General features: G+C 42.8%; 1 protein-coding gene across 2 annotated transcripts; it reads left to right on the top strand.

Annotated features, from left to right (window-relative positions):
* Positions 1-6,864: 6,864 nt before the first annotated feature.
* Positions 6,865-18,429, top strand: LOC147794996 (uncharacterized). 2 transcript variants are annotated; one of them, XM_087132357.1, is made up of 9 exons: positions 6,865-7,023; positions 8,932-9,066; positions 10,242-10,291; positions 11,189-11,276; positions 12,306-12,494; positions 14,706-14,872; positions 15,368-15,466; positions 16,254-16,361; positions 17,486-18,428. In XM_087132357.1, exons 2-9 carry the CDS (start codon positions 8,941-8,943, stop codon positions 17,607-17,609), a joined length of 951 nt encoding a protein of 316 aa, XP_086988483.1. In that variant the 5' UTR covers positions 6,865-7,023; positions 8,932-8,940; the 3' UTR covers positions 17,610-18,428. The 2 variants fall into 2 exon arrangements, with proteins under 2 accessions (XP_086988483.1, XP_086988484.1); XM_087132358.1 differs by lacking the exons at positions 6,865-7,023; positions 8,932-9,066 and adding an exon at positions 9,856-10,036 and having other exon boundaries at positions 17,486-18,429.
* Positions 18,430-18,556: the final 127 nt, after the last annotated feature.

Here is an 18,556-nt window from a genome sequence, read left to right as displayed (position 1 = left end):
ATATCACTACGCAGCTGACTGGTACGAAAAGTTTCGTAATTTTCCTTTTTGTTGTGTCCTCTCTCAGGTTTTAGTACAGCCTACCATGTATCGGACATCTTGGCCGTCCGTTCAGATTTGAAGAAGCCAAGTTATTAAAAAAAAGAGTAAGATATGACTTCCCATCTAGTCTGTGCAGTGAAGGCAAGGTAGTTGTGATGGTAACGGTGGCGTTTTGTTGAAGTTGGCTCTCGTTAACTATGACGAGAACATGTGCACGTGGCCCCGGGGGCGGATCCAGGAATTTAGTCTCCGGGCGGCCTTTAATGCTCTATATCCGATTGTTGTGGACAGACAGACACAATATTATAGGTAATATATTATATTGTTACTGATGCATCTTTATATATGTAGTAGGATGTCTTTTATTATTATTTTGCTATATTTGTTTCATTTTTAAAATTGTTTTCTGATGTCATAGAGGGTGTGGCACCCTTGGACCGCGTCTGGGCCATAAATCATGGCCTTCTTCATGTTGAAGTACCTGTTTTGTGTGTGTTAAATTTTAGACTATTTTGTCTCAAAAATAAAGTGGCTAACTTAGCCTTTGAAAATAATTGGATGGCTACTTCGCCTTAGAAAATAAATTAAAAAGTCTCTTTTTTGTGTGTGTTTTCTTTTTTTCCAAAATAAAGTATACGAATTTTAATATCAAAAGGAAAATAAATCGACCCCCTGGGTAACAAATAAAATAAGATATGAAATGAAACACCGTGGTTGTAGCTCACCAGAATATATTAGCTGTATACTACTGCTAAACAACCCGGTTCACCACAACGACTTTCGCGAAGAAAAGGATGAAAATTAACAACTGGAATCACCTAGAAGGAAGCACAAGAACTCGGTGCAGTGAAGTAACCGCTGCGACCATCAGCAATGCAGGAAAGAAATAAGAGAGGGACGTGTGGCAGTAGGGGCTATTTAAAAAGAAATTGGTGACGCACTTCACCGCTCACGTTACGTAATAAACGAAAAGGCAATGAAAGAAATTCGACTTGGGGCTACTACACATGTACGTCCATGCACATGAACCGAGACTCACGAACGTCTATGTACTTGCTACTTAACCGGTGAACCAATAACATTTTATAATGTCATTAACAAGCCATCAGAGTTCGGAAGAAAACGGAGTTTAACTCTTTTGTCTTCGCTGTGTCCAACTCTCAATTGACACTGGTCCATCCCATGTGTGAACGCCTTCATAGGCGTGGAAACGATGAGTTCGTTCATGAGAGTGGCACGGTCTTAGTCTGATTATGACGATGGTGGTGATGACTGTATTTAATAGCGCCAAATTAAGGGGGATGCAATGCGCTTATTATCTATTACCCGTGTTCACGGGGCCACTAACATTCCTAAAAATCCTGTCAGCTGCCCGGGGAGTATAAAGCTTGAGCTGTCACTAAACTTGTTATACTCTTTAATTTAAAAAAGAAGCAATTCTGGGAGGAGGGACATGCATTATCTTGTTGGGGGGAAAATGATAATTCTCGTGCAGCGTTATGGCTTTTCTGAGGGGAGGACTAACTTTCGGGTTTGTTTACCGGATCGGATGGAAAAGGAGATGAAGAATGTCACACAAATGTGCTTTCCTCTCATTATGCTTCGAAAATTGCTTACTTGTTTGGGAGAGGCATGGCCTACTTCCCTCTTTTCCTAAATGTTCATTAAGGCATTCCAGACACGCTCACAACCAGCTCTCTTTTATTTCTGTGAGAAATTAAGTATACAAAAAAGTGGGAGTCATAAAAGGTAAAAGCCCGGCAAATATTAAAAATTGAAAAAAAATTAATTTAAAATTGAAACCAAAATCGATTGTGCGGGCAGCTTGAATGCCTCGAGTCCGCGTTTCTAATATGGAATTCACTCTACGAGGTTCGTGCGCCCATACAATTCAATTGGGGTAATACTATAGGCAGACCCTTTTATAAATTGCCGGTTTTATTTAATTACATTGTTCATTATATCAGGGAGACTGAGCACATATCGATTTATTGTTACAATTGTGATAATTATTTTTGGCTCTAGCTTTACTCTTAATGACGCCACAACGGTATACATGTAACACGAAAAGACCCAACGGTGCAACAGAGGTTTCTGTTCAGTCGGCGCAGTAGGACGATCAAGTCAACCGTCAAGTCAACTGTCAGCGGATGCAGCTGTGACGGAAAGCTTTGGCCGAGCATGGAAGAAGGAACGAAAATCTCCGTGTTTTGTATGTTGGCAACAATTGTGCTCCTGCGACCTTGGGTCGTACCAGCGTGCCAACCGTGCCTCTCGCATTGGTTGCATTACGGGAACCACTGCTATCTCGTCGGGACCGAGCCCAAGACGTTTGACGAAGCCGAGGCCCATTGCCAGGGATTCTTCGTCCAAGGCAGACCGTCTCATCTGGCCTCGATCAAAAGCCAAGAGGAGCACGATTTCATTGTCGACTTAGTCGTAGCGACCTACGGTCGACTCCATAAGATCTGGTTCGGATATCGCCGTAATGCCACGGGGTCCTTCTACTGGGTCGACGGAAGCCAGCCAGGAGAATATGCCAATTGGAGGTCGGGTGAACCAAACAATATGGGGGGTACAGAAAACTGCGCCCAATTATTTGGCAATGCCCTGTGGAACGACAATCAATGCACCCATTCGATTGGATTCGCTTGCAAGTCAATGGTCAGATTTTCCTAATAGTGTCACTCTAATCGAAGATATAAACTCAAGTGACATACTGGACAACCAACATAATATGCTGAGACAATTTAGAGTCCAATAGTCATGTATAATAATTGGTTTGACCGGAAATGATCCGATGTTAGTGACGTTAAGGGTCTGAATCGAGGAAACACACGTTTGATGAGAGAAACTATAACTGTAATCCTGTTAGAGTCGACTTCCAAGAGCGTGTGTGAATGATGGCTCTGTAAAACTCAACGAACCGCTCCGCGTGGAGAAGATTCAGCTAGGATCATGGAAGGCCAAATGCACACCTTTGACATTCCTGTCAGATCTTTGGTATATGATTCAACACGATTGGGAACATTTTTTCCTTCTATTTTTTCTTTATTCATTCAGTTTGAACTCTTTTTCAATGCACATGTTTCTGTAACGGCGGACATTAAAATATCAGCTGGGTGGACGTTACAACAAAATTTGGACAGACACTGAACAACTTAATTTCCTACACTGCCAAAAATTCGTTCATTCTACTCAGTATAAACTTTAACTAGTTTGTTCATCTGTCAATGCATGTAATGTAAAGCGACGGTATAACTTCACTTTATAGACCTGATTCACGGGAAGCCATTTTCGATCTTGTTCCCTGAATCTATCATATTCAAAGTAATATCTATTATGAGGTAGAACCAGACTATATTTATTTCCAATCCTCATTTTAAGGTTTTGTTAATTGTGACCTAAGACATATGTAGAAGATATATCTTGTCAAAAATTTCAAAATATTCTAAACGTAGCCTAAATGGGTGTGAATTTGTTGCGACTGTCTGTTATTTCTACTCTTAGGTTACCAAAATAAAAAGTTACTCTTAATTCAGGATAACCTTTACATGAAAACGATCTACTGAACATTACATACAGTGAAAACTCTTGGATTGTTTACATAATAAATCTAAAACAATCGACTAACCTTGATTTTTAACATGGGAATATTTAAGTGATGGTACTAGGACTACAGACAATTGTCTTTGCTCAAATTCCACTGCAAAATAGTACTTGATCTGTTGAATACTTCATTTTGGTCAATATAAAACGCGCATGGATGTGACATTCTAACACGTGCCTCAATTAACTTCTTTGTTTAACTTCTTAGTTTCCCACCTTGGTGGAGAAAGATAATTATGCAATCTTGCCCGAGCGACACAAGCATTTCAGTTGGTACACCTTGATTCTTTTCCCCTTTTTTATATTTCCCCTTTCTGGTCTCAGAGCAGGCGGGGCGGGGTCGACTGCCAAGCCCTCAGAAGGATTCCTCTACACTTCTGTCATCCCTTTCCGTTGTGAACATTTGACTCGCCTGAAGCCAAGAACATTTATTACAAACAAGACAAGCGTCCACCTTTTAAAGAACTTATTTTTGCGCCATGGATCAGTAATCCGCTCAATTGATTCAAATAAGTCTGTCACTGCGCTCAGATGGAAACTATACAGTCACTGTTTTCGTTCTGGATTTTGTTGTTTCTTCCATACGAAAGGGCATTTTGTTGGCTTGCGGTGTTACCGTCTACACTGTGAATTTGATGGTCCAGGCCGACGCTTTCATCGATGTGACGAAAAGCGGCTAACAACAATGCACACAGTTTCCTCGCTTTCGATCCATTGAGGACTTCTGCACTGAGTGCAGAGGGTGTGTTCGATGGTTAAAGTAAAAACGTGGAATGCACATTAGAATCAGCAATTATTAGAATTGTTCACACCTCCAGCGGGGCCAACGGTCTTTCCTTTGAAAGAGGTTAATCAGGTAGGCTATTCCATTTTAGTCATACGCAATCTCGTCTCACTTGTGGGAATTCAATTTCTTCTATATTACGTGACAGGTGCTTTGTGGATCATAAATAAAATCTGATTTTCCAAGAAAAACGTTTTTACGGCGGATCTTGAAACAGCTTTTTCTTAACGCAACTTTGTACGAAATATTGTGGCGGCCGGAAAATGAGTAACGTAGAAAGGGAAAAGCTTATTAACGCTTTCCAGGGCAATAACGCCGAGAAAGGCCTGTAAACTTTTATTCTTTTCATGCTTTCCCTGCGTTTCTTCCCCATTAACTATTTATACGGGGACTGTGTGGACGCCGGTCTTATAATCCCGTTATTATTAATTTTCGAACATAGATTTTTTCTAAATGGTTTTAAGTTCCTACATGGATGTCCTCTACACCCTGAAACCATTTAATCCGAAAAGAAAACAGGAAAAGGTAGTGGGCTTTGACCTTAAACAGTTCTATGTTTGCTTGCAGTAACTGCTCCGAAGGTAACAAGACACATGAAATAGCCTTTGGCTTTGCTATCTACCGCGGTACCGGGGTAGAATTACCCAGGCACGTGCCTTCTGGAAAACCACAAAGCTTTTAACAGGCCCGACAGCCTTCACAAGGTCGTTCATGGGTCACGGGCAGGTACAGGCCGGGCCTGGGCTAGCCTTTGCTCAAGGCGCCTGTCACAACCCCGGGTCCCCCTACCCTCTGACACACAATGTGTGCACGGTAAATTATGCAGTACACTCAAGCAGATAATTTAACTTCAAAATTCAATGAAAACTAATTTATTTATAAATATACAAACCACAAAAACAATTGACTGAAGGGGTAGCAAAATGCAGAAGATCAACAGTTTAAAAACAAAATGGGTTTCATAGAAACTAGAAGGCTGGTGGGCTGGTTAATAGTTACCAGTAGCCCAAATTCGGACAGTTCAAAGGGAGAGTTGGTCACTTGTCCGATGCGCCGCTGTTACATGACTCTCAGCCGATCCTAAGCGAGGAGGATGCAGGCGAGTCGGGGCTGGACTTAGCAGACCAACAGGCAGGTAGGTAGCCGCCCCCCTGCGGCAGACTTGCTGTTCCTATCCAGCCAATGCAGGACCTGGCTTGATCGTGTCTCGGTACTCAATGAGGTCCACTTACGGGAGCTCCGACTCCGTAATAAGGAGCCCTGAAATATTGAATAATCATATCCATGTTTGCTAATACACATGTACATCTTACGGCAAACATTTGTGCACCGTTTGAGTTGACCATCGGTCACTAAAATTGGCTTTTGAACTCCCCATTGTCACAGGTATATAAAGTAATAGCACTTACATATACTAGACAAAACATAATGGCTACATATTAGAAAATAATTAAAAAGAACACTTGAAGTATATACTGGCTCCTGAGGTCTTACAGCACACTGCAAATTGTCAAGCCTACCCTTCCTCTTTAAACTTTTCTCCTGAAAATTTGGGGCAGCTAATCGCTCTCCCAACTTATGGCTACCGCCAACACTGGATTTTCAATCCACATTAACAAGGTTAAAAAGCTTAATACAATTCTGGCTTGAGAGCTATCGCTCAAACTTGTGCTATCGCACCACAGGCCTGTCAGTGTGTGACACACACTGAGAACCACACCCCAGTATTTAAGGCTATCACTGCTGGACAACGCCTCTGTGAGCAGGCACTATAAAACACTATTCGGGTCCCCATGCCTGGTGTGTACCCATGCAGGTGTGAACCATACAGGACCCCACCTTACTTTGCATAAAAGGGCATATAAGGAAATTTGGCCAACTTGGCAACATACAGTTTGTGTCTTCAAATTAATTAAACACTTGGCGTAAAATATCATTGACTTGTGACAGCGCCCATAAACGAAAAAGAATCACGTGCAGGTAAGATCCCATACGCGTCGATAAGTTTAATTTGACTGCACTTATTTGAAAAAAGCAGCATGTAGTTTCGAATGCCCATAGACGAAGTGGAATGATGGAAAAGAAACCTTGATCAGGAAAGCTACAAAAGTGTGCAAGCAAACGAATTCAAATGCCAGAAAAGGGAAAAAGGCACCCCCTCCCGGTGAATGCTTGTTGACGAAAAAGAGCGGAGTTGTGCTGAGATTGACCGGGGGAAAAGTGAACAAATCAACATGTATACACAAATATACCAGGCAACAATCGTCTTTACCGAGTAGTTCACACTTTCAACTTCTATTTGTGCAGAAACGTTTACACTCATATTGACAACAGCATCCGGGTTATGTACTTAGAGAGGATACGTACGACCCCCGCGCACGGTTACTACTCTTCCAGCGGTGGCGCTCTTCAGTTAGTGTTCGATGTTCGCGTCTGATTGGTCAATGGGCCGATTGCGAGTTGTTTTGAAAAAGTTACCACTTCGGTCAAAGGTTACAAAATTAAAGCCCGTTACCGTTAGCACAACAAGTTGATCGATCTAGTGCTGATGAAGTGACACTCAAAAGACGTCAACATTTACAGGAATCGTAAGTCTTTGTGTTTTCTGATCATGGAATAATAAAAAAAAAATGGTCTGATTGATAGAGCATGCCAAGCAAGGACAGATTGACTGTTTCAGTGAATTACGTATGAATGAGGCCCTAAAAAAGGCTGTACCTACATCATACATGATGTAGGCTGCGGGCAGTGGTTAGCCCCACTAGTACAATGGTGGTCCGCCCCGCTCCCACGTAAGAGTTGCCCCAGTCACTGTTTACTTCCTTAAATAGGCTACATGTACATCCAGAAAAGTTACTAGCAGGGAAAATAGCACGTTGTTTACTTAGAAAACAGTCGTCTTAGACATGTTACAATTTTTCAGACCAGTCTCACTGACCAGTTTGTGCATAGGTCCTAGCGTGTCAACTGGTCAAGTGGCATCCATGATGATAGTACAGTGTATACCCCCAAAACTGTGGGGTCCGACATCCGCTCCACTCCCACTGGACCCCTCAAGTAGATGTAGCTACTTCATGGAATACTTCCCCTTTGGCTTTGCAAATCATCTTTTTAATATTTGGACATAGTCGGGCAATCCAACCATGTCCAGATGATTACGTGGCTTAGGCCATGGCATGCATGAGAATAGAAATTGTTGATAATTTGCGTCCTAACAATTCAAAAACACATGAGGCAGTTTTTTATTTTCCATCATTCATTATTTTATTTCAACCTCCAAGTAGGCGTAGGCCTACAGACATAACACACTTTTCAAAAACATGTACAAGCAAAACCCAAAGCCATGCTGAGGGATGAGGTACCGTACATGTACATCATGTAGGCTTTTTGATCAGTTCACGGATCATCACATCATCATCATCAAGTCCTGCAGTAAAATGTACATTATAAACGTGCAAGCCGATCAAATGCACATGGGTCGGCCATAGCTCATGAAGGCATCTGGTCTTTTTGGTCTCTTCATTACAAATAGTGAAATTTTTGTAAATAATGATTTTGGGGGTGGTGGCATTGGGACATACGGGTGGTGGAAGCAAATCTACAACTTCTATTCTCATGGCAGGGGTTAGCGTAACGGTTCTTTCCTTGCTTTGTACCAATGAGGCCCGGGTTCAAGTCCCAGCTTGGCCTAGGCTTTATTAAGTGCATATGGTTCCGGTCCATACTCGCTCTCGCAGGTTTTCTCCGGGTACTCTGGTTTCCTTCTGCCTCTAAAATTGGACCTTCTTCCTAGCTCAGAAGGGACCCCGTTGGAAATAAGTTGCAAAACTTTCATGGGCTATCCCCAGTATTACCTAATACCGAATCAATCCAATCCAACCCAACCCAACCCAATCCAACTCAATCCAACCCAACCCAATCCAATCCAACCCAATCCAATCCAACCCAATCCAACCCAACCCAATCTAACTCAATCCAACCCAATCCAACCCAATCCAATCCAACTCAATCCAACCCAATCCAACCCAACCCAATCCAATCCAACTCAATCCAACCCAATCCAACCCAATCCAATCCAACTCAATCCAACCCAACCCAATCCAACCCAATCCAATCCAATCCAACCCAATCTAGCCCAATCCAATCCAATCCATGGCCTTACAAGTAGCTCTACTGATCCAGTACAAAATTCGAAAAAAGGAGTACTGTAGTCAGGTAGTAAGGCTCCAGTGAATAGAGCTAGGCCTTTGTGAAATATCACATGCCCTATGGTTTATGGTCCGCGTAACCAACTTTTTTTGCCAAAATTTTTACCATCTTGCCTCTCATCGCAAGACGATCCACACATCTGCCATTTGCAAGATGTATCAAGTATTGTAAGTTTCATGTGCATATTCCATTGAATGGGCCTGATGTATGTTGAAAGTTTTCAAAGTCAAGTGGGCTTTTTACCTCAATTTAACCTGTGTATTCATGACTTGTTTTTTTTTTTTTAGCTTTCCAAGATGGGTGATGCTAGAGCATACCAAGCTGTGATGAATGCTGGCGGTGGGTTCATCCGATGGGATTGGAACAAGAACAAGTATGTGTGGGTCAGCAAGAGCGACTTACAAAAGCAGGCCAGCAACAAGGTCTGTATATTACGTTAAGCGTTATCTTTTCTCTCAGGTACCTAACAATGGTGTCAGCTCCATTTCCCCACCGTTCCCCAGGTACATGTGCTCCCAAGGTCTCATCTTATCTGACACATTGTATGTCAGTGTTTGCACATGAACATTTCTGGGGATGGGGGATTTTGTCACTTTGAAGGTGGCAATCTCCACGTCTCATGTGGGACTGCCCGATGGGGTGGGGGAAAGGGTGTGGAAGAAACGCCCACGATCAGGAAAGGGTTCCATACACAGATATCACTTGATACCCTGTCCACAAACCAAAGGAGAACGGTCTGCGTATTTCTGTTTTCCAAGTGCATGCTTCAATATTTTCCCTGCTAAATTTGACTTTTTAGGAGGTGTTTTTACTAGTTGATGGCTGATAGACAAGTGCATGGGAAAATCAGTGATGTCCGTGGCCGGTATGGAACTTTTTCTAACAATGGATTGGCGCACAATCCCTCATGCACTTAGTTTTCTGCATCTGCCAAGATATCATAGTTAAACCCTGAATCCACACACACAGGTGCATGTACATGTGCATGTAAGTTCACTCGGTGAGAGGTTCCATTGATCACTGTGCTATACTGTTGACCTCTATCGTGGGGCAACCATTCAAAGCAATGTAACCAAAGTGAGGCTGGAAGGAAAAACGGTCTGTTCCCTTTTTTCAGTATGTGAAGTTGTATTACTGTTGCCAATTGGTGTACAGGGAACAGGACAAACATAGCAGCATCATGATATAGATCTATAGGACACCGTTCTATTTGGTCATGATCCCTACATTGTGTACATTTATGACATGCATGCACATGTACTGTACATGTTTATCCTTGCTCTGCCCTGACAACAAATTATGCATGAAGAGAAATATGCACCTGTACATGTACACTGTACTTGTAGGACTGTTGTTGGACTTTATACCTGCATTTCCCTCAGCTCATTCGCTGTAAAGTTCTCTTTTCAGATTTTTTTTTTAGCCACGCTGAATCCTTTTTCAAGGGTACAGTATCATTGGCAGCCTATGGGACTGTTAGGCATTCTATGTGTAATTGTGAATGATAGAAACATGTTTCGTGTTCTTTTACATGTAGTTGCATATTGTCATATTCCCGATGGACATATTTAACCAAGTTTCTTATTGTTACATGCAGAAACCAACAGCACCGTCACCTTATGAGCAGAACCTCGCAGTTCTCAGAAAGTGAGTACCACAGTCCTCCTTAACCCCTTCACGCCGGGACCTGGCTAGAGCCGCCATAAAAATTGAGATCCTCAGCCCGCTTTTCAGCTATTATTCTTGGCCCACGTTTCAGCGAATATGGTGAAAGAAGGCAGACCCTGTCTTCTATATATGGTGATTGGCCTTTGTGTGTAGCCCAGAAATGAAAAGACCGAATTTGCATCATAATCACCAGCTTCACAGTAGTCCCCACTTTGAAAAGAGGCAACGGGAATGTGGAAGCATGAGTAGAGCCGCATGCCACCAAACAATCTGCCTTTTCACCGTGTAATTCAAAGCGTGCAGAGCACGCAGGGCCCAAAATCGAGAATTTGCGGTTTGGCAGGTGGCCTTCGTGGCCAAGCAAGGCTGGAATTCTTGGAGTCGGCTTTTGGAAAGAAATTCCCATCGTCAAGGGGTTAACTAGCCGTAACAAGTAAACACATGACTTTCTGCTTGAATTATGAATTTGTTTGCTGATGTTTTTTGCTCATTTGGGCAGCAATATCCCTGAAACTTTGACATGCTTCTCTCGCCAAAAGATGAATTTGCCGGACAAGGGGTTCTGTGCAGTGGAAATTCTTGGTATTGATTTCGCAGAGTTAAATATGCCAAGCCATCATTCAAATTGTAAAGCACAATTACAAAATGCTTTGTTTGTGCTAAATGTACAACGCCCTTTTTAAAGTTGACCTCAACGCAAAGCAGTTGTCTTTATCAAAATGTTTGAGTGAATACAAAAGCGAAAGTCTTGACTCGCGTTTCTCCCCATGTTGTGGTTGGACACTTCACTCCATCCTCAGTAACTTTAAGTGTTGGAGGTTGTACCTGCGTCCTGAGCAAATATTTGTACACGTGTTCTTATTCATTTTTGTGAAGGCAGCAGAACCACAAGCAGCCATCCTTCAAAGTTCCGGTCAAGAAGGCCTACCGACAACCTCTGGTGATGTCAAACAAGCAAGTCAAGGTGTGTTTGTCATCCATCTTTCTCTTTTCGCTTGCAGCTTGATTAATTAAAATCTGTTGATTGAAACAAGTTGTACGGAGTACGTGTACCTCATTTCTAACATTTCATCCCCTGTCATGCTGATGGGCAGGTGAGGGGCCATTTTCTTAACTACGGTACTTGCTGACGGTATTAGTCCGCATTGTACATTTTCAGGTTGCAGTGGAATTTTCAACCAAAATTAACCGACTTTGTAACATGACAAGATAGCACAACCGCAGTCCTTTTAAAAAAGTTTGACCTTACAAATGCTTTAAAATCTATGTGGTCATTTGTTCAAGATATATGCAACACTATCGCTTTTTTGAAACTCCACGTTTCGTGTCGTGGAGTGATATTTGCCACGATGTCCTGCTGTAGCCCTGATCGTTTGAAGGCTCTTTCACTGCTCAACCTTCTGCAGACTAGTTGCGTTTGTGTACAAAACCCAGTGTGGGGATGAGTATAGATGTCCCTCTGCATATCACACTGCATGACCCGTACGTACAGAGAGTGCTGAAGTAAATGTAAATAATCTTTTGCTAAGAAATGATATCAAAGTTAGAAACATGCCAATGAAGTACCACTCACCTTCTGTTCTCTTAAGTGCAAAAGATTAAAGTGAAGTTAGTTCACAGCTTAACTGTTGACAGATGAAATGCTCCGGAAGTCCTCTGTGCCTTTAACAGTTGTAGAACAGGTGCGTTGTAGAATTTTAGTCTCAAAGTAATGGGGTTATTTTGGGAGGAATTTGTTTTGCATATTTCTTGTGCTCACTGGTCAAGGTCCGAGTTTGCTCACAGGTGGTTTTTCTTTTAAAACGATGATTTCGAGAATGATAACTGAACTTAACCCAGTGCCTGACTGAATCATTTCCATCCTGTTCAGTCCTTAAGTAAGACATGTTTAATGCGAATGTGTCAAAGTACAAAGATGTGTTCCTGTATTACTGCCTGTTGTTTTCCCAAGTCAGAAGCAGATGTCGTCATTGCTTTTTAAATTTCATTTCAGCCTTCCGGACATGTTGCAAAAGGCCAGAAAGTGCCCTCTCCTACCAAGAAGGCAGCCCAACCTGCAGGGGGCTGCCATCCTAGCAGGGAAGACTTGATTAAGATGAGAGAGAGGGCCAACAAAGAGAATCTGCCCCCGCAGCAAGGCGGCAGAGGGGAGGCGTGCGCACCTGCGCCCCCGCCCACCGAGGTCAGTGGTCACAAAGTGAAATGAGCAGTTGGTTGTCCAGTGCATCCAGGGCTGAACCTTGAGAAACGAACCACCCTCGCTGGCATGAAAAGAGTTGCACCGGAAGAGTAGGACGGTGATCAGTAACGCAGTTAGACATTGGTAGAGTTATGCGAGGAGAGGCTGGTACTGTAGTTGCACTGTGACACTCAGGCGTGTCCTTGGGGCGCATGTACATGTATCTCAGTAAGTTACAACACCGTATTGGTTGAAGAATCATGTGACACGTGTATGACACCTGACCAAATGCATGAAGCCAATCATCACAGTAATGGCCCCTAATATGGGCATTTCACAATAGTGTGCCTCCAAGAGTTTGCGGCGTGTTGGCCAATCACAATACGTGAAATCTGTCGACCCAATGCACGTTTGGAAAGGGTCGACAGATTTCGTGCAGTGTGATTGGCCAACGCATTGCCAACTCTTGGAGGCGCACAATTGTGAAGTGCCTGTATTCTGGTAGAAATTACTCAAGTCCGGTCTGTACAAATGACTGTTGATAAACTGTACTAAGAATGTTTCCCTTCCTGCTGAAGTTTTTTCCTAATTTGCTTTTCCCCTGAGTTCTGTACTTGGCTGTTGGTCTTAGCTACCTTTGTTGAATCAGTGGTGCAGTTAGGGTGAAATTTGTGAGAGTGCACCCAGGGGGTGCAATTTTTTAAGGGGCACTGAAAGCTAATTAACTGTGGGTTGTACATGTATATGGGTCGAGTACCTTTCCACATTTCAAATGAGGGGGCACTGACTTCCCCTGGGTGAATCCCCCTCCTTTTGACTCTGGGGATTTCTTGTCCTCAGACATTGGCCTAAACATGCATGGCCACGCAACGTACATGTACATGTATGTACACATGTGCTGCCACAACCCCTCCCCAATTATGCCACCGTAGTGAATCAATACTTTTTTAATGAAACAGTTTGATGCACAGATTTTGCTGGGTAATTCAAAGTAGAGTACATGTTCTCAGTTTTTTTACAAGCAGAAAGCATTTGCAGTGTCTGTACATTCAGCTTAATAGGCTACCTCAAAACACCAAACCTGTACCGAAGCCCATCTTTTAACCACTACCAGCCGGGGACTCCGAAATCGGAGCCGTATGGTTTATATGTGTGGCCGGGGTCTCCGAACTCGGACAAAGGAAACAGGGCCCTGTAACAAAAGACCGTACTCCGAACAAAAGACCAGGCTGCTGGGCATGACCGGCATTTTTCACTCTCAAAAGTGGTGATAATTCAGCGTTATTTTTAAACCGTATACCAGGGTTTGGGGTATTTAGAGCAAGCAGATTACCACCGGGGTCAAAAGCTCTCCACCACAGCAGCGATGAGCCACACAGCACCGCTGCATGCTAATCTGGCCCCTATTGAAAAGAGGTCAGCAGTGCACTGAGCCAGGTTCGTGAACAAAAGACAGTTGTATAACACCGCACAATCTGGGCTCTGTTTACAAGGCTGCAGGCCTGGCTGAAATATTCGGGCGTCAATGAAGGTCACCTGTCAACTTAGAGTAGTGCCTGAAGATTACTCCGTGCGGCTATAAACGACTGTTAAATGGAATGATGAATTGTTGAAGGATTTTGAAAACGGAAAAAATGATAGTCATGCCGGCCCAGCATCCTCAATGTTGAAAAATGCCCCGGCCCGAAGTGGTTAAGAACCAGAAATGGCAAACAGTGAGTCACGTCACAACGGTGCCCACAATTCAAAAATTAGGATTTGCATTACTTTGATTGTATTTGTAGGGGAAAGACGTTTGTGGTTGAGCCATGTGAATCTCTTTCCATATCGCAAAGTGATGTGTGCATACCACACAAATGTGGGAAGTTAAACACTACATTTCAGTTTCTGTAGAGTAGAATTAGGCAGTGAGTGATGCAGTCCATGACAAGTTCTTTCACGAGATCAGTCATATGCAAATGTAACAGGGAGAACAATGACAGAGGAATGCTTCCTTCACAGTTCATTTTAATAGCTTATGACTTGGCTTACGATTGGATGACCTGTGACTTCAGATGGACTTGCGATGGGCTTGACTACAACACTGGCAGAGGGAGGCTTACATTTGATTTTATTCACTTGCAATCTTTTTTCCAAAGTCTAAGCAAATCACTCTTTTTGGTTGTTTTGTTTTTTTTTTAAATTTTATTCATTTTGCTTGTTTTGTAATGACAGCTTCTAGCTGGCCACAGCACTTTTGTGTCCATCATATCCAATCGTCAGATCCACCTCAATGCCGCCCTGACTTTCTGGAGGAAGAATCCTGGTGCCCTCGTCTCCTACCTCAACCGTACAGCTGACGATTCGGTTACCGTGGACGTACTGCCAGTTTTGACACTGAGGTATTGTCTATCACAGCGCTGCCGTTTTAGGGGGAATTCAAGTTGTGTCTCAGGCCTTGCATATAAGTGAACCGACTCTCATTGTCACACATTTTAATAGGCGATATGAAATGTTTGTAAAAGCATAATTGAAGCAAGCCATCAAAGGTATGCTGCAGGACGAAAAATATGAGAAAAAGGCAAAGCCCACGTCTTGTACTGGAGCAACATGATAATGACGAATGTACATGTACATGCAAAAGAATAACAGCACTTGCACAGGTGGTGACCTTTAGGCCATTTTGTCAAAGGATTCACAAGTTTACGCTAGAATTAGTTTCACTGTCTTAATTTACCCTGTGTGATGTTCACGTGGCTAACCAAAAACTTGCCTACAATGATAGGCGATCTCAGGAACAATGTGTGATATCATGATATCAGATGCCCTTTGACCTGACCCTTTTACTCACAGATCAGTGAACTAATTTCTTGAACACGGTATGTCTTTCATTTCAGTTTAGTACGTCAAGCACCTCAGGTTAAGCAGATATCAATGGGCGCCTGGCTGGAATTTCTCCCCACCCTTCACAGGCTGCTTGGCAGCAAATTTGCAGAGTGAGTACCATGACCCAAACATTGACTGGATGCTAAAATGTGGTCTCCTTGATTGATCCATGAAGTCCACCCCTCATGGGACCAGTCACAACAGTGATTTATGTCGCACTTGCCTGCCAAGGAAGTCTGACATCCGTGTGTGTGCAGTATGACAGACATAGATAACGCATGCAATATAGCGACCTTTAATTGACAACTGGTCAAGTCTCCCTGGTAATCAGTGCACAAAGCATCCTCTTGGGTACCACGCAACATTGACTAGTAGTTGACAGTCGCTGATCAAGCTGGGCTCTAGATTGGTCCACTGCAGTCTTGATCTTGATTGGTGTACTGATGAGACTTTGCAATCTAAGATAACTTGTAAATGAGCATATTGAGTGCTGCTAATTTTGTTCCCAACTGTCCATATCAACCTGAAAACTGAGGGCAGTGCAAATTGTTCTAAGAGACCCACTTTAGGGAGTCAGTGGACACCTACTGGATGCAGTGCTGGGGCTCACGTACACATTATCGCCCAGAGTGGTCATTACTGATTTTTATTTGAATGCGCATAAACCTGGAGCATCTTTCAAAGACAGAGATATTGTACATTTTTAATTACTCCAGGCATACGGAACATAATTATCCCTGAATTCATGAGAGTTGTGAGTGAATTATTATATTGCACATGCTTCAGCAATTTACGTGACTTAAGAGTTTGGATTTTTGATGATAGTAGAGGCAGGTGTTGTTTTGTGCAACTTCAATCTTTCCAGTCACACTCGTACATTTTGTGATTACAATGCAGCTATATAAAGGTATGTCTAGATCTGATACGGACGCTCATCCGACACTGGTCTAAAGAGTTAGAAGAGCAGAAGTGTCCACAGAATGCAGCAAACCTCCTTCAAAGCCAGTAAGTGAAATTCCACTTTAAGCCCTTAAGGAGGTGTAACGAATTGTAGGGTCAAGGGTTCAAATCCTACAGCTGGTTTAATAGAGGTTGTGACTTCGGGCAAGTTACTTTATCTGCATTGGTCTCCAAGCAGGGTATAAATAATACCTGTGAGGACAGAGATGGTTGTTAATTGATTAGCCATTAGTGAATGAACCTGTACCTAAGGAAATGGCAGCAGGAATCTGTGTACTCCCTAGGGGGCTAGAAATGTGTATAGGCCTGGTCGACATGTACATGTATAATTCGCTCTTTGTGCGCTGTCGCCATAGGCATGCAGAGCCTTGATCTGGCAGCTTGAAACAATAGATATAGCCAGATCAGTGATTCCCGTGTATGTTGCATGTCATTTTGCTTGTGCTCCATTACTTCTTATACTGTGCAATTGGACAAAGTGATTCTGACGCGATAGTACAAGCTGCCAGTTCCAGGCTCTGCATGCCTATGGCGGCAGCGTGCAAAGAGCGAATAATGATGCACAGCCTTGAGCATCAATCGTGATGGATGTGTGTGCTTTATAAATACTTGTACCTGTTAGTATTATTAAAACGTTTTTGAAATGAGACTGACACTTAAGTTTGGCGCCTTTGAATTGCAGATACTGTGAGATGCCGTGCACGTTATAAATAATTTGATACTTTATTAGTATCACGTGTATGTTTGAGTGTTTTTTCCAAAACTTGCTTTTCCAAAACAAAAATTATTGACATGTAAAAACCCGTGAAATTCCCAAATGAGCATAACTGAACTTAAGTATCTACATGTAAATTGGGAGGCAGAATGAGCAAGTTCGGTATGCAGACTGCACATGTTCAAACTGAAGTGCGTTGCAGGTCATTTGAGAACATCAGCACATGTACCTGCACATGTGGGAAATGTTCTGTCAGGGTAGCTGCATGCAGACTCATGCACTGAACATGTTTGATCTGGCGTGACCGTGACATCGGGTGCTCTGTTTAAAAAATCACCTTTGAAACACTGAGCTGGCTTGTTGAGGCCTGCACGTGTACGTGTGAACTCTCTCCATAATTTGTTTGAAAACTTTAAAGATGAAAAGTTTGGAGACCATTCATTCCATTTTGCAGGAGTGTCTCTGGAATCTACAGTGGCCTGATTTCCATGTCAGATGCTGTGAATGCGTTAGCACAAAGGAAAGGGAGTGTCGGCAAAAAAGCCAAGGTACAAATCACCCGTATCATTGATTATTAGAGGTCAAAAGGTTTTACCTGTAAAAATACAGTGCCATATCAGTAAAGATAATAGACATGGACTGAATTTGTTTCAGGAGGGGTCAGGACTTGTTTGAGAGGGGGGGTGCAGAGTGTGGTGGAAGGGGATTAATTCTGAGGTGTTTTTAGGTGATTTGATTTCCTTAACTTCCCTTTTTATTTCTCTGTCATTTTTCTGTCTTTCCCTTTTTAAAAGTTTTCCTGTTGAGGGAAAGCACCCCCACCTGACGCCCACTGCCAAAATACATGCAGCAGTTGTAAATGCTGTTCTGAAGAAGATGGCTCTTTTTCCATTCCAACCTCCCTCTGTGATCTTACCTGGGAACTTTCTTTTCCTCTGAACAAATTTTCCATTCTGCCGGAAACCAATGCGGCATTCTTTGTATGTGCATGTATTCTGACATGACCACTGTCTGACCACTTTCTGAGTGCAATGTCATGCAGTGAGCTAGCTCTGCCTTTTCCGTCGTACCAGATCCTCCAAACTTTCCAGGGGACTTTTAAGAATTGGGATCGTTGAAGATGGGGGGCAAGACTTCCTCTTTTTGTTGTGTCTTTGTTCGCATTACTCGCCGACTGTTCAATAGCGAAGGTTTGTCGCTCACCTCGCTTCACTCACCAATGTACATGTACATTACAAGCACAGCATTTTTGAATCATTCAAACATTTAAAATTTAGTCATTTAAAATTGTACTGAATCATGAGGAACGCCAAAGGAAATAAGTAGTTCATTTTGTACAATATACAATATATGTGTATACACCCAAAGTTTAGTAAGCGAATGAGTTTGAGCATTATGTCCTCCGAGTGGCAACAGGAGCGGGTGTGGTTTTACACAGCAGTGAAGGTCCTTTGGTGGGAGCTCACTATGCACATGTGCAAGATCATGTGCATTGGGCGTTGGGCACACACTAAGTACACGTGAC

The sequence above is a fragment of the Acanthaster planci genome, unplaced genomic scaffold, assembly GCF_054643075.1.
Source record: "Acanthaster planci isolate LZ-2023a unplaced genomic scaffold, COTS_SCS Contig226, whole genome shotgun sequence".
In the NCBI taxonomy this organism is placed as follows: domain Eukaryota; kingdom Metazoa; phylum Echinodermata; class Asteroidea; order Valvatida; family Acanthasteridae; genus Acanthaster; species Acanthaster planci.
This window is presented reverse-complemented; position numbering and strand designations above follow the sequence as displayed.

Coding starts and splice junctions, on each gene's coding strand:
- LOC147794996 (XM_087132357.1), top strand. CDS start 8,941: ATGGGTGATGCTAGAGCATACCAAGCTGTGATGAATGCTGGCGGTGGG. Junction 9,067..10,241: donor AAAAGCAGGCCAGCAACAAG/GTCTGTATATTA, acceptor TGTTACATGCAG/AAACCAACAGCACCGTCACC. Junction 10,292..11,188: donor AACCTCGCAGTTCTCAGAAA/GTGAGTACCACA, acceptor ATTTTTGTGAAG/GCAGCAGAACCACAAGCAGC.